The 22,072-nt window shown below is 41.3% G+C and overlaps 1 protein-coding gene across 13 annotated transcripts in view; it reads right to left on the reverse strand.

The window, feature by feature from the left end:
• Nucleotides 1-22,072, reverse strand: part of LOC18445565 (hyperosmolality-gated Ca2+ permeable channel 2.1) — a 73,630-nt gene that overhangs the window by 28,405 nt on the left and 23,153 nt on the right. For 11 of the 13 annotated variants that reach the window (XR_016046341.1, XR_016046342.1, XM_020674373.2 and 8 more), the window contains 2 exons: nucleotides 13,978-14,169; nucleotides 13,363-13,661 (listed from right to left, as the gene is read on the reverse strand). Coding sequence is in view for 11 of the 13 variants with exons in the window: in XM_020674373.2 (XP_020530032.1) it covers nucleotides 13,363-13,661; nucleotides 13,978-14,169 (491 nt within the window). In the remaining 2 variants the exon portion in view is untranslated. Of the gene's footprint in view, nucleotides 1-13,362; nucleotides 13,662-13,977; nucleotides 14,175-22,072 lie in introns of all 13 variants that reach the window. The other 2 variants (XM_088854338.1, XM_088854341.1) reach the window with 1 other exon arrangement.

Below are 22,072 nucleotides of genomic sequence, written 5' to 3' on the forward strand. Positions count from 1 at the left end.
GATGATTTTACGCGTATGCTACTACTTATCCCATAATATCCTTATTATGCCCCCTCAAGTTGCACATCGGTAATAATCATGAACAGATTCCTTTTTATAAGCTTATGTCTCTGCTTAGTTATACCTTCTTTAAAAGTTATTTGCCACTTCTTCAATTGTCCCAACAAAGTTTGCATTTAGTTTTGTCTCCAATTTTCTCTCTCAAAAAGTGTTACATCTATTTGAAAGTATTTGATCATTTTATGAAGAAATGGATTCATGTAAATAGCTATGGCACTTTGATTATCACAATATAAAATACTCCTATTGCAATTCAATGATGCGTAACAAACTTAAGGGCCAACATTCAGGTCGTCATAGACATTTTTCAGCCTACTTTGTTGGGCAAACCTTGCTTAGCGACATTTAGAAGTAATGGGTCATAATAGTGATTCCAACATTAGAGAAAAAAGCTACCGACTATGCTAAGTCAATGTATTTTTCAGGGTTATTTATAGAACTAGTGTCTTTATTCATATGTCAAGGGCAAAAGTGTCAAGTTTGATTCCAATTTTAATTAGTACTTCTAATTACAATAGAATTGGGATTAGAAGGTCTCAATACAGTCTATAAATAAGGGTTAAGTTAGAGCCATTGAAGGAAGGCTTGTTAGCTCTCTTGAATTTCCAATCAATTCAACAATTTTTTTAAAAAACTTCATGTCTTTTTTTTTTCCCGATATGAATTTTGCATCATTTGGTATCATCAAAGCAGTTGTCTCTCTCAAAGCATTCGTATACCCGCTACATGTTTGCACGATGGTATCATAAAAGCAGTAGTCCTCGTGGCCAAGGTGCTGGCGCATATACCAAAACAGGAAGTTTTTTAAAATCTTACGAGTCCATGAATTTGCGCTTCGAGTGGAGCACCCCACATGCTTTGAACAAAGGAATTTCGTTGTTCATGTCAATGATGAATCTGAGGCGGAGGTCAACCCATTCTATAGCCAGCAGAGAGAAAACTCTACATTAGAAGATCGTCTAGTTTAAGCTCTAGAAGGTTCAAGAAAAAAGTGTTTTTAAACAATAAATCATGTCTTAGCCAAAACTCTACCTTAATCCCTATATGTAGACTTTATCTAGACCTACTTATTCTAATTCCAATATGATTAGATATATTCATTAAAATTGGACTCAAACTTGACACTTTTGCCCTTAAAATAATTAAGACAAACAAGTGCTAAAATAACCCTGACAAATAACTTGTCTTCGCATAGGCTCTACTTTTAGCTTTTACACCTAAAATGGCTAGTATGACCCCATTTCGGAAATGGCAGCAAAAAGCCTATAACCGATCTCGCTACATGATGTTTGCCCAGCAAACTAGGCTGAAAAATGCCTCTGAAGGCCTTAATGCTCGTCCTGAAGTTTGTTGCGCGTCGCTGCATTGCATTAGTCTCCCTGGTTCAAGAGAACTCTCCCTCAAGTTCTAGTCATCCGTGAACTTCTTCCCGGCTCAATTTTCTTTGGTTACTCCTCCGAAATCCATGAATTCTCTTACTCAAACTCGCTTTACCATTGGACCAAAATAGTTATTGTAAGAACCACCACAGGTCGTGTTGTCCAAATCTTCAGAAACTTCTCATTCTGATTAATAGTTTGCTTAGGTGTTTTCACTTTCCATTCAGCAACCTCTTCATCAATAGGCTCTACATGATACTCATACAGATCAAGGACACTAAATATAGAAGATATTTTGTATCCCTCTGAAAGCTCAATTTTGTATGGACTACTGCCAATCTTTTGAAGGACTCGACAAGGACCAATCTTTTTGTACTTTAACTTGTGATACGTACCACAGGAAAAATATTCTCGCTTAAGATACACCATCACTAAATCACCTTCTTTGAATTCTTTTTGTCATGAATGTTTATAAGCATCAGCATTGTACCTGTCATAACTTTCTTGAAGTTTCTCTTGTGCATGTCGATGAGCCTCATGTAGTTGCTCAGCTAAGGGTTCAGCATCAGCACTCTCTCACTCTTTCTCAGGCAATGGTACCAAATCTAGCACCTTAACTAGGGCATGCCCGTACACTATCTCAAAGGGTGACTTTCTTGCAGACCAATTGACTGTGATGTTATAGGAAAAATTCAGCTTGAGCTAGAATTCGATCCCATATGAAGGCTCATCTCTTGCAAGGCTCCTCAATAAGTTTCCTAAACTTATATCCATAACCTCAGTATGTCCATTGGTTACTGGATGATATTGACGCTCTATGCGTAACTACTTCCATAGGGTACACCAAAAATGACTCACGAACCTCAGGTCTCTATGGAGTAATAGTCTCGAGCCACATACTTAAAGAATAAATTAGCTGCATGCATTACGTCAAGGGTGTTCTTGGAAGGAATAAAACATGCCATTTTGGAAAAGCAGTCCACTACCACAAATATCAAATCCCAACCTTTGACTATACAGAACCCTAAACCCTAAACCCTAAACCCTAAGCGCCATATTAAAATCTTCCCATGGGGCAATAGGAATAGGAAGAGGGGAATACTAGCCAATGTTCAGAGACTGACCTTTAGCTCGCTGAAATACACTATGTCTCTCGATAAACCGACAAATATCTCTTTTAAGCTCTGGCCAATAATATTTCTCCTCCACCAAGGAAATCGTCTTGTCTTACCGAAGTGTCAACAAAGACCTCCATGTTGCTCACTAACAATCTGGACACAGAGATCCTTTTGGAATATAGTTGTCGGAAATGCCTGTGACTCCAAATTATTTCAGGAATTAGAATCACGGAATTGCGGGTGGCCAGATGATTCATACAGTCAGAATCGTCATCCTTACCATGCATATCAAATGAAGCGACATTCTTACCATTTGGGAATCATGCTCCTATCCAATAAGAATGAGATTCCTACCTTGTTGGAATTGTGATCACATCAACTTGGAATTGGGATTCTTAACTTATGGGAATCGTGCACCAAACCACTTGGAATCAGGCTAGAGATCATCAAGAAACGAGTTCCAAAAGGCGAAAGATTTAAGGTTGTGGATTAGCTATAAGCAAGAATTCCTTAGTAGTATACTCCATATATCAAGAATTCCTTAGCAGTATACTCCATATATTATGCTTACTCAGGCCACCCTTAGTATTGAAATCGATGTCTTTGACAGCCCTTCCTAACATTAGAGGCAACGTATTGAGTGCCCACAGTTCTCTAGAAGTATTGGAAACAAGGTTGAGCACCCTTAACTAAGTACTTTTTGAGAGTCTTTAGATTGAATAAAGAAAATAAATTCAGTTTATTTATTAATAATGCATTATTAATAATAAGACATTTTTTAAATTAAGAAATTTATTACAAATTTTCAAAATTTAGGAATAATGTAAACTTGAGTTTGTTGACACCTATAGAGCATTTAGATACCCATCATACATTAGTTATTAAGAAATTTTAAATAATAAAAGCTTTCAAATGGTATTTTAAAAATTTTCCAGCATTCCATAAAATTTTGGCAATCATTTTGATGTTGTGGATCTGGATTCCAAATATCTCTGATTGTTATTCCTAAAAATTGGAAGTGAGGTCTCTATCCGTTGAATCATAGTCTTGTGAACCTATGAATCACAAAAATTTGAAGTGGTCTAGATTCCAAAGACATCGTAATGAGATTTAAAAAAGGTGGAATCGCGATTCCTAACTTCAAGGAATCAAGATTTCACTGAAATACAAATTTGCTAATCTGAACTGGAATTGCTACCTAGGTTGAAGGATTTCGGTAACTATACTCTGGAATACATAGTTGACTCTCTTTAAGAAGAAATCCATCCAGCAAAATATAATCAAAACCAATTGCACACAATCTTCAACAACTTTGCAACAATAGCATATAATTGAGGTAGGACTTAAACCCACCACAAAAGTCACAAGAGTCCCAAGTAAATGCGACATCCTGCTCCAAGCATCAGCCACGGCATTTTAATTGTCTAATCTATGCCATATCACAAAGGCAAACTCCTGCAACTATGAAATCCACTTTGCATGATGCCCATTCAATTTCTTTTGAGCATTCAAAAATTTCAAGGACTCATGATCAGAAAACAAAATAAACTTTCTTTGAACAAGGGAGTGCCTCCAATGTCGTAAAGCCTGAGCATAACATAGAATTACACATCATAGCTAGAGTACCTAGATTTTACCGATTCAACTTTTAAATAAGGCCATGGTCTTGCCTTCCATGGCTAGGATAGCTCCATCACCCACACGTGAAGCATCGCCCTCTTAATGAAAGATATTCTCCAAATCAGTCAATGCCAAAACATGTGCATTTATCATCTTTTCATTCACAAGCTCAAAGCTTTCATCTGCTGCCCTTGTCGTTGCAAATGCCCCTTTCTTCATACAATAAGTGATAGGTGCAATGATTTTCGATATATCTTCTATAAAAAGTAGGTGAACCATGGAAACGCCTCACCTTACCCACTATTTTCAGTGTAGATCTATCCACAATTGCCTGCATCTTAGCTTGGTTCACGTTAATTCCTTCAACTGACCACAAACCCCAGGAATACCAAACGATCTGTTTAAAAGAACAGTTTTTGAGAAGTGCTTCCATTATCTGCTTTAGATGATATAGGTGCTTATCTTGACTCGAATTTCAAATTAGAATATCATCAAAATACACAACCATAAATCATCCAATAAAAGGACGAAGCACGTTATAACCCTCGTAAAAGTGCTTGGGGCATTAGACAACCCAAATGACATCACTAACCACTCATACAAACCCTCCTGAGTCTTTAAGGCAGTTTTCCATTCATCACTTGGGCGAATGCAAATTTAACGAACCTGCTTTTTAAATCAATTTTAACAAAAATCTTAGACCTTGATAACATATATAGCATATCATCAAGACAAGGAATCAGAAAGCAATTTTCTACTTTAACTTTATTAATAGTCTTGCTATCCACACAAATATGCCAGGAACCACCTTTGTTTAATATCAAAAGGGTAGGAACAACACATGGACTCATACTCTCCCTAATAAACCTCTTGTTCAACAATTCATTTACCTGCCTATGCAATTCCCCATGTTCTTTATGGCTCATATGATATTGTGGCAGGTTTAGGTAGAGTAGAGAGTAGCACCAGGAATGTAATCAATATAAATGCTGCACATCTCTCATAAGGGGTAAACTATCCAACAAATCTTCAGATATGACATCCCCAAACTCCTCACAGAGGTGTAACAGCAGAAAGAATAGAGATAGGACATGGATTATCCTTTGCTACCAATGCATACAAAACTCATTGCTCCTTGCTCACATCAAAAAATGGTTTAACAAGAGAATAACCTCTACTTCCCCCCTTCTTAGATTCAGGCCCACTATCCTCCTTTAACAGTGTAGAGTAATTTTAACTCCATCTTTCCAACAGGTCTTCATATTATGTTTCTCATGGTGTATAGCTGAGTGATCATACTACCTTGGGCAAACCAATGGTATATGACATGCATCCATAGGAATCCAATCACGCCAAGCAGCCCCCTTGTAGATTTTCCCAATTGAAAAAATTAACTAAACAACGAGAATTATTAATAGTTTCGTTATCTATTGAACCACAAATTGTGTATGGTTAAGGATGTTTTCGCACTTTAATTTCAGCTTATCCATCATCTCCTGTAACACCATATTGCTGCAACTCCTGCTGTCAATAAGAATCGTACACACATTGCCCTGGGCCGTACACCTTATGCAAAACATATTGGTTTGAAGCCACAGCTCTTCTATCACATCGGGACTGTTAATAGCTGCTTGATCACCATGAATTCTCCTTCATCAAGGTACAAATCTGCAGCACCACCCTTGGTCCTTCTTCAGGCTCCTCATAAATAACTGGCATCGATGTGCCGTTCATAATCCTCGTCCCCATCAAATATATGTGGCCCAGCCTGCCTTTTAGGGCACTCAAAAGATCAATGCCCAGGCTCACCACACTTAAAAACGCTTAGGCCCTGACTCATGTATTCTTCAGAACTGTTGAAGCTAGACTTGTTAGCTTCCTTTAATTTCAAATTAATTCATTAGTTTTTTAGAAATCTGTGTCCTTTTTCTTCTAGTACGAATTTTGCATCAGCTACTACACAATTTCAGCGCAAGAACCATAGCAAGGCCCTTAGTCCATGTGATTTGAAAAGTGACTGCCTCACCCCTGTCATTTGTTTTCTAGTAAACCAAGAAACCAAGTCACTACACATGAACAACCACTAACCTGTAACTGATCTTCTAGTGCATGAGTCACCAACCTAGTTTGCATCTGAAAAGACTAGAATCCCTGAGTGAATCATAGAGAGAGATATAAGATATTGAAAAGGAACAAAAAAAGATATCAATATATAGAGATAGAGACATCCAAAGCCCAACTGGGAGTAAATATCGTGTAGCACTTCATATCATCAGACAGTTGTGATATAAAGATAAGATTTCGTCTAATTTTTTAACTAAAAAGTATTAGGCAAGGAAAAGAAACCCAAAGAAGAGGAGACAACGACATTTCGCATGCTAGTGATGGGGTGTTGACTACAATCCTCTGTAAAAAGAAAACCTCCCTGCATCAGATATCACATGATTGGCTTGCATCCCCAATCCAAGAGGCATTAGAAGGTGGCGCAGAAGATGTCCTTTGATGCAGTGAAATGTCCAGATTTTCAGTTAGTGCATTAAGCCAGCAGCATTTTGAAAACTTGAATGGCATCTATAGAAGCAATAAGAGAGTCTGCTTCTTCTTCCCAAAAAGTAGATATATAACAGGCTAGTAGTTGGAGTTGGCAGTTAAGGAAGTAATGGTAGAATCCCCCGGGCATTATTTCCATGCGATTGATTGTTATAACCAGCACATCCTTGACATCAATATATTGGTTGGATGGACCCATGCTCACTGCAGTGGTTGTTTCTCCCTCTTCAACTAGAGCTAGGTTACAGTACTTTAGGTGGAAGGAAACTCCATGAACGTAAACCCTTTGGCCTCGACCTCATGCCCCTGGAACCTGGAAGAAATGTTTGACCAAGTAACGGCCTCATGATATTCAGATATCCTACTCACACTTCGTGTGAACTCAGTGGTTGACTTGTTAGCATAGGAAGGGGCGTGAAGCAATACCTTAATAGTTACTAGGCCTGACTTCTGACACAGTTACTAGGCCTGACTTCAACTTTTTCTATAATTAACTTTCTCTAAAAGGCTCTGTATAAAGCTTTCATTTTTGGTATGTAAGCCCCAATCTGGAGCAAACTTTTTGATACAAGATTTTCGTACACAAATCCACAATTTATGCCTTCTTTTTTTTTTTTTTTTTAAACAACAATTTAAGAGCATATGGAAACCAACAAGGGACTAACAATACTATTTCTCTTGCACCTTTCACATAAAACCAAAGGAACAATTTGTCATTACTAAAAGGGAGACAGTCCAAGGATGCTTGACATCAATAGACCATGCACACTTACTACACTACCAGGATGTACTCTAGTTGCGGTTGGTCCCCACATGCCAACGTCATACTTGGCCAAGTCATAGAATCAAGTCCATTTGCAACTCATAATGAGGTTTCACTTGCACTTCAGTTCACTAGGGTTACCACCGCATATATGTTAAGCCATGGGAAACTGATAACCATAGCATTCTCCGCAGACCTAGCTAAGGAATTATCTCGAAACATGCATCAATCAAGCTCGCCGTCCTATACAACATATACTAGCAATCAGTCTAGAACCAATACTCACATGCGGATATATCAAAGACAACAATGTGGTAGCATAAAAAAATACATCCCATGAACATTAGGAGCCCAAAAACAGGATTGTCATTGATCAAAAGGCACAACAAGCCTAAAATCAGTATAGAGATAATCAAATACGAACGCGAAACGCAATTTTCCTACTTAGAATCTTGATGAGAAGCAGGTCAAATTGTCAAATGATCAGTTCCAAGGGCAGTAAGGTGCCAAGGATGCATCAAACTAAAAGACCCTAAAGTCTTTGATCTCATGGAAGACCATCAATGGCACGATCATTCATTTAACTATTTGCATATAAGAACGAATTGGAAAGAAAACTTAATATTAGATTATCTCCTAATAATAGTCAAGAAAAAAAAGTATCCACTTACCCCTTCCCTTTCTCCCAGCTCTCCTAACCCTCCCCAACCACTAGCCCTGTTACCCCCTCCTCTTCCCAACTCCTCCTCGCTGGCCCTTGCTGGTCCTACTCTTTCCCCCTTCTCCCTGACTTTTGCCCCCTCAACCTTGAAGATTTTCCTCAACCTTCCCAGAAGTTCAAGCCTTTGGTCAGCCTTTCCCCTAACCAGTTTTTTAACAGAGACCTTATTCCCCTGGGCATTGTTGCAGCTCACTCCATGGACCACTCTCTCCCTGACCCTACTTCTATCTCTCTTTACTGACCCTCACCTGTCGTACACCTTGCACCTTGTCCACATTCGCAGGGTTCAGACACTCCATGTTGCTTGGCCTTCCTCCTACCCCATGATGGTATCCAGTTACTCCTCCATTCAGACCCACTATTTCCTTACTTATCTCCCATCCTTTACTGTTGCTAACCCTCCCCTGCCCTTCCCCTTCCCTTTTGAACCCCCTCTCCCCCCTCACCTCTCTTACCGACCCCTAACTTGGAGCCTAACCCCCAACCACTTCATTCTTTGCCCCCTATCTCCTCCCCTCCTCCTCCTGCTCTCCCTTGCACCATCTTTACCCAGGTTCTTACCTCAGACTCTTTAGTGCCCCTCCCCCTCCTACCCCCTGCCCTTTACCCTTCTAACCCACCCTCACCCATGACTGAAGCTACAACCGAGACACCTGACATGGCTGTATCTGCTAGCGGCCGTCCAAGGTTCCCAATTCCGTATATTTTGTTTTTGTACCACCCAAAAACTCACAAACACCCATCTCTCCCTCCAAGGCCTCCTTCGAGGCGGTGGAGGTCGACGGAGATTGCATTGCGGCATCCATCTCTCCCTCCTCGGCCTTCGTCGAGGCAAAGGAGGTCGACGGGGATGGCATTAACAGAGCAGAAGATAGAATGAGAGAGATGTACAGAATTATGGGGTTCGAGTATGAAGGACCCGAAGGACCGGCGAACAGGTTCCTCACAGCTGACGCGCAGAGCAAGATGCAGGTGAGATTCAAAGGCCAGAGAGTGCTTTGCAACCTTTTCTCCTCTATCTCCTTTGTAGGACAGCCTAAAGAATGTCTCCCCTCTCCTTCCACTACAAACCATGCAAGGAGGTCCCCTAGATTGGCCTCCTCCTCCTTGCCCTCCCCCAATACATGAAGTTGCTAGTTTGGAACGTTCGAGGCCTGGGACAGTCCTCCAAGAATGACGTTATCAAACTTCACCTCCAAACTCTCTCCTGCATCGAAACCAAACAAACAGAGCCCAACCTCAAACTCATTCACCAGGTCTGGGGAAGAAGACCCTGCCAGTGGGTCGCTCTTCTGGCGAATGGGGCTTCCAGTGGAATCTGGGTGGTTTGGAACCCTTCAGACCATATTCTAATCTCCTCCTATATAGGGGAGTTTTCAGTTTCTATCTTTCTCTCTAGCACCTCAGACGAGGTCCCATGGAAATTCACGACCATTTACGGCCCAAACTCACCCATTTTAAGAAGCAGACTTTGGTCTGAGTTGGAACTTGTTGCGTCCCTTCCACACCCCATGTCGTGCTTGGGAGGCGCCTTGAATGTCACCCGGTGGTCCCATGAGAGAAACTCCTCTTCATCCATCTCTCAGGATATGAGGGATTTCTCAGACTTTATCAGTCAAAATGAACTCTTAGATATCCCCCTTCAAGGCTGCCGGTATACGTGGTCCAACCATGGAACAAACCCCACCCTTTCTAAATTAGACAGACTCCTCCTTTCCTTTAACTGAGAGGAATGTTTTCTGCGATCCTTAGCTTCGGCCCTACCCAAACCCACCTCGGACCACTGCCCCATTCTTTTTGATACGATTGGTGTAAGGAGAGGCCCCAAACCCTTCAGATTTGAACTTCTTTGGCTCCATGAGGAGTCCTTTCAAACCCTCGTTCAAACTTGGTGAAATTCCTTTTCCTCCCAAGTCACCAGTAGAGCTGGTTTCAAAGCCTCCCTCAAGACTTTGAGTCGTTCCATCCCCGGTAACTCTCCCAAATCCAATCCTCCCTTCTGGAAACCATCCAAAATTTTGACCGTCTTGAGGAATCTAGATCTTTGGATGCCACAGAGCAGGATCTAAGATGCAAGACAAAACTGGAATACCTTTCAACTCTAAAAAAGGAAGAGATTTACTGGTTCTAAAGATCCAGAATTAACTGGTTGAAAGCGGGTGACCACAACACTGCCTTTTTTCATCGGATAGCCAATTGTCACAGAAGAGACAATGCTATAACAACGATCAAATACAACAACTGCTACCTAACTCAACCAGAAGAAATTGAGCAGGCAATCATTGAATTCTTTCAAGCTCTATACTCAGCTCCTTTCGGCCCCAGACCGAGAATGTCATCCCTTGACCCAGTAGACCGAACCGAATGGCTAGAGCGATCTTTCTCAAAAGAAGAAATTCTACAAGCTATCAATTCTCTAGCTAAAGACAAGGCCCCTAGGGCCTGATGGCTTCCCGGTCACACCATTCAAGGAATTATGGGATACCTTCCGGCCTGATTTCATTAAGTTCTTTGAGGAATTCTTCCTCCAGGGAACTCTACACAAAGCTATTAATGCCACCTTTCTTGCACTTGCCCCTAAAATTGAAGGGGTTGAGGAAATCAAGGACTTCCGTCCAATTAGTCTTCTAAATTCCTTGTACAAAATTCTGGCAAAAGTCTGGCATGGTGGAAGGGTCGTTGATTTTTTACGAGGGAACCCCACTTTGATACTAATTAATGCAACCCTTGCAAACTCCCCAGTTTGGTAGGGTGGAATGGTCGTTTCCTCTCTATGGAGGGTAGAACGACCTAATTAATGCTACCCTTACAAACTCCTCAGTTTACCTCATGTCCCTTTCCATATGCTAGCCCAGGTGGCTACCCGCTTGGACCAACTCATGAGAAACTTCCTATGGTCGAGGCAGGCTGAAAAGACTAAATTTCATCTGGTAGCATGGGACAACATTTGTCTACCAAAAAATCAAGGAGGTCTAGGAATCCGAGTTCTTCTCAAACATAACTTGGCACTCCTTGGAAAATGGTGGTGGCGTCTAGCCACTCAACCTAACTATGGGCTCAAGTCTTGCAGAACAAGTATAGAATTCCCGAAGGAGTCTAGGTACCATAAAGGTCTCAGTGGCATAACGCTTCAGGAGCCTGGAAATCTTTCTCCTCTGTTATCTCTCAGTTCAGAAAGTTCATTAGGCTTTACCCTAGAGATAGCTTTAGAGTGAGATTCTAGTCAGATTTATGGTTAGGAACTTCTCCCCTGCGAGAAGTGTTCCCTACCCTTTATCCACTTGCTATAAACAAAGAATCTCTGTTTGCAGAGGAAATGGTTACGTCAGGAGGCAGAAGAGTGTGGAACCCATCTTTTCGAAGGAACCTAACTGAAGAGGAACCCAATCAGTTTCAGTTGCTTTCGACAACCCTACACTCCCTCTTCATTCCCATTCGAGGACAAGATGCTTTAGTATGGACTCTAGCCCCCTCTGGTAGATTCTCGGTATCCTCTTTCTACAAGAACCTAACCCACCATCCCACTTTTCCAGGGAACCCCACTTTGATACTGTCAAAAGTTTGGTCCACCATCGCCCAAGGTCCAAAATTTCAACTGGCTCGCTTGATCCCAAAGAGCACTCACAGTGGATCATCTTCAAAAGAGAGGGATCTCGATCCCCAATAGATGTGCTCTGTGCCTTAGCGAGGAGGAGTCTAATCCTCATTTATTCATTCTCTGTGACATTACCCACGATCGTTGGGGCCAAGTGTTGCAGCTTTTTGGTATCAAATGGGTCATCCCTCCTACGGTCAAGGCCTTAATCTCTTATGACTTACATTCTTGTTGGCCGAAGACTGGTAGAATCCTATGGAAGGCAACTATTGCCGCAACAATCTGGACAGTATGGGTGGAAAGAAACACTATAATCTTTCAAGGTGTTAAACTCCACTCATCTTCACTCCTACACAAGGTAACCTCATTAGTCACTTTCTAGGCCCTTAACCACAAGAATTTTTCAGGCATACCAGAGAGCTTCTTCCTCTGTCAATGGAAAAATATCCTTCATCACCAACCGAGACCATCACCAAGACCCTAGAACCGGCAACCACCTCCAGAAGGCATCATCAAACTGAATTTTGATTGATGCTCCCTTGGGAATCCTAGTAAGGCAGGGGCAGTGGGGATCTTTAGAGACCATCAAAGCAACATCCTCCTAACTTTTTCTGAGCACCTTGGTCTCAAAGATTCCCAACATGCAGAAGCCTTGGCCCTCTTAATAGGCTTGAAAAGTTTCAACTACTCTTGGGGCTCACACTTGATAGTGGAAGGAGACTCACAAAATGTTCTTTCCTGGGCAAGTAGGACATCCTCCCCACCATGATACCTACCTCTAGTTTTGACGAAATTGATCACAATTGAAAGGCTATAGACATCTCCTGGAAGCATATATGGAGGACGTCCAATGATTTCACAGATCGGTTGGCGAAAGAAGGAGCTAGAAGCCAAGGAAGCCAAGGACAAATTCTAGCCGGGTCCATCTCCTTTTTTGCTCAGGACCCCTGGAATATAGCTTAAACACCTTGTAATTCAGCAACCTAAGCTGAATTTTTTGAAAGCTTCATGTAAATCAATGTAATAGCTGTATTTGTTTGAATGCTTCATGTACATCGATGTAATTGGGCGGATTTCATAAGCCCTTTTTTGTACATGATAGACTTAGGCATTTTTTACCAAGTCACCCTGCATGGGCGACTTTGGAATCCCGTGACCTTGTAATTCTCCCCTTTAATACAATGTTAACATTATCAAAAAAAATAATCAAGAATAAAAAGATTACGCAACCAAATCTATCAAACTGCCTAACAACTAGCAGAGTCACAAGAAAACTGACACTTAATCAGAACAGCACACCTCTGATTACATGTTAAGGAATTTCACTGGAAGGATTGCACTTCAAAGATCATACAAGTTAGAGAATCTAATTCAAGATAAGCTGACAAAAAAGAGCATGTAATAAAAGGGTTAGTAATCCATTAAATCGCCATTGGTAAGATAGAATTTTATTGCACAGAGAACAATACAGAAAGACCATTACAAATAAATCAAACAACCCTATCGACTTTGAATTAACTAAAAAGGTAAAAGGCTGAACAAGCAAAGGAGAATACTTCTTTAAGATGCTCTTCAGGAAGGGAAACATCTGCTGCAACTGTTCTAGTTGTGAAAGGCCTTGAACAAATGTGACAGGAATAAGAAATAAAAACATGAAAACAACAGCTGCCATAAGGGTAGCAATGCGCCGGAACCAAAGCTGCCTGTATGGGAGCCAAAGGTTTGACCAATAAACATCGTGAGGTTCTGGGGCTAAATCTGTAACCCATAACATAGGATTTGACGATTGCTGAACTTGAGAAGCAACAATTGCAGCATAGCGAGTCTTGAAGAAAACAAATGCAGAAGCACATTCCTGTAGAACAAAATAAGCTTCCTCAACAAATTGGGACAAACTTAACACAATTGTGGCAATAACAGTACAGATGTTCCATACAGGGAAAGAAAACAATTCAAATGTTAACTGAAGTCCTGAATAGTTTCCAACGGACTTTGATGAGAACTTATTCTATTTCAACCAATTCCAACCATTATAATAGATGCCCCAATCAAAATCAAATTGTCTCCTTAATCTCATGAAGTACGTTCATAACTAAACATCACTTGGTTCTAAAGCCACATGAACAGAAAAAAAAAAAAGGGTACGTAAAAATGCCTAGAGAAATGATTACCTTGGGTTCAGAAAATGAATCTGAATCACCAATGCGAGCTTTCCTTTCAACACTTTCCAGTTTCCTTGAATATATTACAATTGGATCAGACATTCCACAAAGTCCACATGTCAATTTATTTGGTACACATCTAGGGTGCAACTGATTAGACTTCAATAGGACAATCCCTTTATAAATTCTCTCTGCATCGTTCTGCACTAAGGTAAGCAACAAGCTCAAGTAAAATGCATTTACAAATAATCAAATACATTGTTAACAAAAATTCTAGATTAGCAGGCAAAAATATCAAAATTAACAAATGACAGAACATTTGAAGATTTATCCATAATAGACTGATTCATGTCTGATAAGTAACTTCTCATAAATAATTGGACAATGAAATGAAATTCAAACTAATTTAACGAAATAATCAAAATCATGCAAGTTATAAAACATTCACATATTGTGACTATAAATTTCTTCATGTTAGACGTTACTTGGTTTAAAGAAAGTAAATCATGTAACCTTGACAATTCAAGTACAACAATAGATGAGAACGACATTTTGAACAGAGAAATCTTCAACAAATTATTAACTTAATGGAAACTGCTATGGGCACAAAATACCAAAAAATTACAACAGGCTCACTTGTACCTTGCAGAGAAAGTAAGTACCATGAAATGCGTTCAGTACCCCTGCCCCCAGCAGCATTAATCTAATTCGAGCTTGGATAAAAATTAGAACACTAGATCTTAAACCCAATCCAAAGGACTAATTGAAGCAGATCTGTGAACATGACAGCATTTTCTCATCCAAAAGTTGCTAGGAGCACATGAAGATCAAATTCTCCAAAAACCGAACACCATGTGGGAGCAGCCAATCCACCAAGGGGCAGCTTGTATACATGGCTAGCACATATGACAAGCACTATTGCACCCACCTAGCAGGCCACCTAGAAGGGCTGCATCATCTGAGGCAAGAAGGACCTGCCTAGGCGCCTTCTGAGCTGCCTAGGCACCCCGCCTTGGGCAGGACAATCAGGAGGGTCACATCAGCTTAGGCCAGGTGCTTAGGCACCCACCCCGACTCGATCTAGCCAAGTAGTCGAGATGCAGACCACTTTTTTGTACACTACTATCTAGTACCCATAGATCACCACTATGACATACATCATTTGGTATATTTGGAGGGAGAACTTATGAATCTTTGAAGGAGTGGCCACTCCTAGTGAAGCTTTCTTAAGGCGCTACCAATGGAGAATTAAATAGCCATGCTCCGCAATTCAACATGATGAGGACCACCAACAGACACGAGTGCTCAAGCCTATAAAGAGCCTGTTGAAAATTCACTAATCACCACCATTAGCTGGATGCCTGGATCCTGCCAAGCAACAATAAGACAAAAATACCAAAAGTTTGAAGCAAAATGGACACAATTGTTTTAGGGCATCTTTGAAGACCTCAATGGCTACTTTATAGAAGAAGCCTTTGTTGAACCAGTTGGATGCTCTCAAAGTGATGTTGAGCTTCACGCTTTCTAGTAGCCATACATCGGGCCATCCAGTAGCCATACATCCGGCCAGAAGACATGGATTCATTCGAATTATCTTTTGAGACACACTACTCATTGTTCCAAAATATGGCCCGCCTGGCACCAAGGTGCCCAAAGGGCAAAGGCCCCTAGGTCGCCTTATCTAGGCCTAGATGGGGTTCTTTGGGCACCAGTTCCGAGGCGCCCGCCCAAGCAGGCACCCAAGGCCTATGCTATTTAGGTGGGAGGCAAAAAGCATGTGAGAGCATTTTGATCTTTTTGACACATGAAATAAAGGAAATTGAGTGCTTTAAGAGTCTTCTAACCTCCCCCACCCCAAAAAAACTCAAACCTAAACTTTAAAAATACCCAAAATCGATCAATTTTGCATACTTTTTCAAATCCAAAAAGAATTGTGAAGTTTGAAGAATCATCCAAAAGATAACCTATCTTTACTGGAATCATCTTTACAGTGCTTGTGAGGGTATTAGAAGACTATTGGGGTGACTTTGAGCTTGACTGACATCCAAAACATCAAAGAAAAGAGATCGAGTAAAAAGGTTAGTTTACAATCTATATTTGAGATTTCTTTCTTGGATTTGAGATGTCTGCTATGGGGTCTACTAGAAATAGAGTCCAGAATAGAAATTGGATACAAATAATACAAAAATAAAATAATGTGCAACTTTTGTGTTCATGTTTCAAATACTGAGATAAATAGGTTCAAGAAACGTCTTGCCGGTATTAAGGGGGGGAGGTTGCCCCATGTAAAAAAGTTCCCAAGCTTGCGAAGAAAGAGATTCTTGATGACATCGAAGCTGAAAAATAATAAGAGTAACAAAGGAGAAGGATATAACAGAATTGACCTTGGGGGGTTAGTATTTTTTATGACAATGATGAGGAGGATAATGAAGGGGTGTCAATCTCTCAAAATTCTAAAAGGGTTCTTGGATCTAAGAGGCCTTGTATAAAACGGCCCATTGATGCCTTTTTTACCCCGAACCCAAGCCGCAATTGAGAAAGGGAAGCGAAAACGGAAGAAGGACCTAGAAAAAAGATACAAGAAGGAAGATAGGGGCAGGGTAATTCAATACATTGCTCAATGGTTTTATTAGGGTGGTAATTTCTTTTAATGTTGCTAGCTTAAGTAGCTTTCATACAATGCTAGAAGCAATTGGCCAACTTGGGCCAGGGTTGAAAGGTCCAATCCCAGATGGGCTTTCAGAGCCACTATTGAAGAAAGTGGTAGGCAGAGTACACCAAGAATGGTGGGCACAGCTTGGGGTGTCCATTATGATAGATTCATGTAGTGACAAGAGGAGGAGTATTATGAAGTTGTTGATAAACTAGCATTTAGGTACAGTATTTTTGCAATCCATTGATGGATGGTCATGATGCAAATTACATATTCCCTTTGATTGATAAATCCATTGAGGACGTTGGGAAGGAGCATGTAATCCAAAGTGTTCATTTATGCTGCTCCTAATTTAGCTACAGCTCATTTGATTCGCCCGGAGAGGCCTCATATATTTTGGATGCCTTGCACTACACATTGCAAAGACCTTATGCTTCAGGCTATTGGCGACATTCCCATAGTAAAAGAGACACTTTTCAAGGCCAAGCAGGCCAGCATGATGTGCAAGTTCACAAAAAAGGAGCTACTAAGGCCCAGAACTGCCATTGCTTACTTGAGACTCATCGTCATCATCATAATCTTTTCCCAATTAATTGGGGTAGGCTACACGAATCTTGGTATGCCGTTCTCCTCTATTAAAGGCCATACCTCTATTGCGTACTTGAGTCTAAAGGCCATAAATAATAGGAGGATTCCATTGAGATCTATGTTCATTACAGAGGACTGAAGCAGGTGCAAGTAGTCTAAAGATCCCAAAGGAAAGAGGGCCCATGATTATTCTTTCTAAAGTTTTTTGACATGGGATAAAATACTTAGTATTAGCATTTCTACCGTTGGTCAACGTCTTGCAGTTGGCTAATAGCGATTAGCCCTCTATGGGCTTTACATGTGATGCTCTAGATGGAACTAAGAAGGAGATAGTAGAGAGTTTGGGCAATGATAAGGGCCAGTATAGCCCAATTTGGGAGAATATAGATGGAAAGTGAAAGAGGCAACTTCATAGACCATTGCATGCAGTTGGGTACTGTTTAAACCCAAAGTTTTTTCTGCTGACCTACAAATTGAGAGAAAGATACAATTATGGATGGATTTAATGAGTGCCTGGAGAGACTAGTTCTTAAACCAGATATCCAAGATAACATCCTTGTTGAGGAAATCATTTTGTGCAAATGTCCATTGAAGAGATAAGATATCATTTTGTGCAAATGTTCATTGAAGAGATAAGATTATTGTTGAGGAAATCATTTTGTGCAGGTGTCCATTGAAGTCATTCAAGAAGGAAATGGCAATTAGAAAAAGGATCAAATTAGATCCAGGTAATGTATTTCATTTGAAAATTTCAGTTGTCTAAAATTCTTTATGAGAGTCTTAAATTACTTATAGAGATTGCACTCAATTTGCCACCCGATGGTGGAGCCAGCATGGGACTTGTGCTCCAAACCTCCAGAAGATGACTATTCGGGTCTTGAGTTTAACAACTAGAACTTCTGGTTGTGAGCAAAATTGGAGTTTGCATGAGACGATATGCTTAATCATTTTCTTGTTACATGTTTATTTGTTTATTATAAGACACAGGCATTAATTATACTTTTACAATTTCACTTTAGTTATCTAGAATCAGTGAACAAAAATTCAGCCGCCCGGCCGATAAGCGACCTGGCCGACAAACATCCAAGGCATAGCCTAAGCAGTGGGTCTGGGCGGGCATGCCTAAGGAGGGCACCTAGCGGTCAAGGTGGGCTCAGTCTGAGCGCCCACCTAGAGAAATCCCTTGAATAAATAAAAGAAAAGGAAATTCAAATCCACCCAAACAAAAATAAGGCCTCGTGTAGCTTTTCTCTCTCTCGGGGCTATGTGCTCTCTCTCATATGAGAAGAAGAAGAAGAAGAAGATGGACTCCAAGTGTTCGACGCACAGTCTCACACACACACGCACACATACATACACAGATACACATGGATGCGAGGTCCCTCTCTCGCATAGACTCTCTCTCTCACTCTCTCACTCTCTTGCTCGACATATTCTCCAAGGGTTCGAGACCTCTCTATCACAAAAACAGATCCAAAAGAAAAGAAAAAAGAGGATAATCTTTAAGAATTTCATGCGAGACCTCATGCACACACACACACAAACACTAAATACATACACACACATTCAGAACGCACGCACACACACAAAAAAAACAACATATGGCCCCCACCCCAACCCCTTCCCTTAGGCCTCCACCTTTTTGAACATTGTCTATAATCCAAATTTAAAAATCTTGATGGATCACGTAGCACTTATGCATTTTTTTTCTTATAGGTGCATATAAAGAGAAGGAATAGACTAATTTAGTAATTGTTAGATGGAATCAGAGGATTGAGGAGAAGCTCAATTAGCATGAGAAGAGGGATCCCATCGCTTCCAAGGACATGGAGAGTGCTACTAAGGTTGTTTTGGGACCTTGGGACTGAAGAGATCCTCACTGGGAAGGGTTTGACATCGGATATGATTGAGGAGGCTTTAGGTCCGGCTTCTGATCCAAGGAAGGCCACTTGAGCAACAACCGTTCCACGTACTTCACAACATATGAAGGAAACAAAGGAGGAGAATGAGATAGATTCAAAAGAAACTGAGGAAGATAAGCAATATATTAAAGAGGATGATAATTATGACGACAATGGCCTCGATTTAGATGGAGGAGCAAGTCATGATGAAGAGTTTGATGATGAATGAAGATGATGATTAAATTGTTGATTTGAAGAATCTATGATCTCTTTCTTCAATTTGGAATCTTATTGTATTTCATCTTATCTTTTATGTTGCATCATTTTATATTGGTCTTATTGGAAGCTTAGAGTCTATGTGCATGAAGGATGATTGTACGCCACTCTGGAATAAGAAGAGTTGGAGACTAATACATTCTAGACTAGTTAATGTTTTTTCACTAAATTTTCAATGATTTGAAGTTTTGAACATGTTTCGATTATTTGAAGCATAGTTGTTGGAGACGGGAAATGGATTGGCTCGGGATTCGCTGAACCGCCCTATAGTGGAATCTCCCTAATGCTAGGAACGGCGTCCGAACAATGATCAAGACAAGGAACGAGATCCTTGGGTTGGGAGCGAGATCCCATGTCAATGGGTTCGATTTTTTGACTATTAAGAACCTAAGCTCCACTATACATAAAAATGAGGTTGTCAAGAAGAGCTAGTACGAGTTCCCTTGGTTAAGGAATCGAGATTTAAGTATGTCATATAACAGGGTTTGGTTCCTCTTGTTCTAATATCGAGATTCTGGATCAAACTCCCGACATAGAATCAGCCATCTTCTCCTTTTTCTAAAACCTTTACTCTACCCCAACGGTTCCTAAACCTAGAATGAACGACTGACAGTTCCTAACTACTCCTGTCCATTGGGTCTAGTGCCTGGAACACCCCTTCTCTGAAACAAAGATCGCAACAGCAATTGAGGATCTTGGTAAAGATAAAGCCCCTGGCCTAGACGGATTCCCAGTAGCCCCTTTAAAGATTTTCTGGGATACTTTCAGGGCCGACTTCCTGAGCTTCTTTGAACAATTCTTCCATCGAGGTATCCTCCACAAAGCTATCAATGTCACCTTCATTGCTCTTGTCCCCAAAATCGAAGGGGCAGAGGAGTTGAAGGACTTCCGACCAATCAGCTTGTCAACTCCACGTACAAGATACTATCCAAAGTTTTGGCCTCTGGGCTGAAAAAGGTTCTGCCCTTTGTGATTTCTCCCTCTCAGATCACCTTTATCAAAGATGGGCAAATCCTAGATGGGGTCATGGTGGCACACGAATGCTTGCACTCTAGACACTTTCTTAATAAACCAGAATTGATATTCAAGATAGATTGGGAAAAGGCATACGACCATGTCGACTAGTCGATCTTGGACGAAGCTATGTCCAGGATGGGGTTTGGGGTCCGTTGGAGAAAGTGGATGAGGGGTTGCTACTCCAACCCCTTCTTCTCCGTCCTCATGAATGGTTCATCGAAGGGCTACTTCCCTTCCTCTAGGGGTCTCTGCCAAGGGGACCCCCTTTCATCCTTCCTTTTTGTTATCTCAGGGGAGGTGTTCAGCCAATCCATATCTCGTTTATACTAATCGGGTCTTCTCACTGGTTTCCATAGTAGTTCTCGAGACCCCATCGTCTCCCACCTTCAGTACGCTGACAACACACTAGTCTTCATAGATGCTACCCCGGAGGAAACCTACGCCTCTTTCTCAAATGCTTCGAGTATGCCACGGGCTTCAAAGTGAACATGGAGAAATCCAAGATGATTGGGGTCGCACTCACTAACTCCAAAACTAGAGTTCTCATTCCAAACTGGGAGTGCAAAGTGGAGGCGCTTACTACAAGCTACCTTGGTCTAGCTTTGGGCCTAGGATAACCTAAAAAGAGGAAATGGTCTCACATTATTGACAAGGTAGACAGTCGTCTAGCAGGGTGGAAAAGGGTAGATTCTTGTCCTTCGCAAGAAGGACCACACTCATCAAAAGCTACCCTGGCTAATTCCTTAGTCTACCTTATGTCACGGTTCCACATGCCCACATCGGTAGCAAAGCGTCTTGACCAGTTAATGAGGAACTTTCTTTGGTCAAGGGATGCCGAATCCAAAACTTCCATCTCATTTTCTAGGACAAAGTCTACCTACTGAAGCATCTTAGGGGACTTGGAATTAGGATCTTGAGGAAACAGAACATGGCTCTACTCGGAAGTGGTGGTGGTGACTCGCAACCCAAAACAACTAGCTATGGTCCCAGGTCATTTGCTGCAAATACAGAATTCTGCCCGACTCCTGGCTCCCTGAAGGAAGATCACCAAGTAAGGCCTCAAAGGCATGGAAGTCCTTCCTGTCCTCTCTCTCTCTCTCTTTTAGCAAAACATTCGTTTTCACCATAGGGGAGGTGCTAAAATTCTTTTTTGGTCCGATCTTTGGGTGGGCCACACTTCGTTAAGGGACCAATTCCCATCACCATTTTCCCTTGCCACCAACAAATCCTCCACAATTGCAGACGAGAACTCTATCTTCATAAATCGTACGGTTTGAAATCCCTCATTCAGACTCCTGAAACCTTGGACTTTACCGCCTTGTCGGCAATCCTACATTCTAGTTTCCTCACCCTCTCTAGCGTAGACAGCTTGGTGTGGACCCCCTCCCCGTCGGGCTCCATCTCAGTAGCCTCCTTCTACAAAAAACTCCAGCAACCTCCCACCTCCCACCTTCCCCCTCGCACCAACCTCAGTTGTATCAAAGGTGTGGTCCACAATAGCACCACCTAAAGTGTAAGCTTTAAATTGGATAGCTTGCTCAGAAAAGCCCTCACTGTAGACCAACTACAAAGGAAAGGTATCCCCATTCCCAACCGGTGCGCCATGTGCCTTTGCGAGGAAGAGACAAACCCCCATCTCTTTATTCATTACAACCTTGCCCTCAACCTC

Source organism: Amborella trichopoda, chromosome 12 (genome assembly GCF_054954075.1).
Source record: "Amborella trichopoda isolate Santa Cruz 75 chromosome 12, AtrichopodaSantaCruz75HAP2 v2.0, whole genome shotgun sequence".
In the NCBI taxonomy this organism is placed as follows: domain Eukaryota; kingdom Viridiplantae; phylum Streptophyta; class Magnoliopsida; order Amborellales; family Amborellaceae; genus Amborella; species Amborella trichopoda.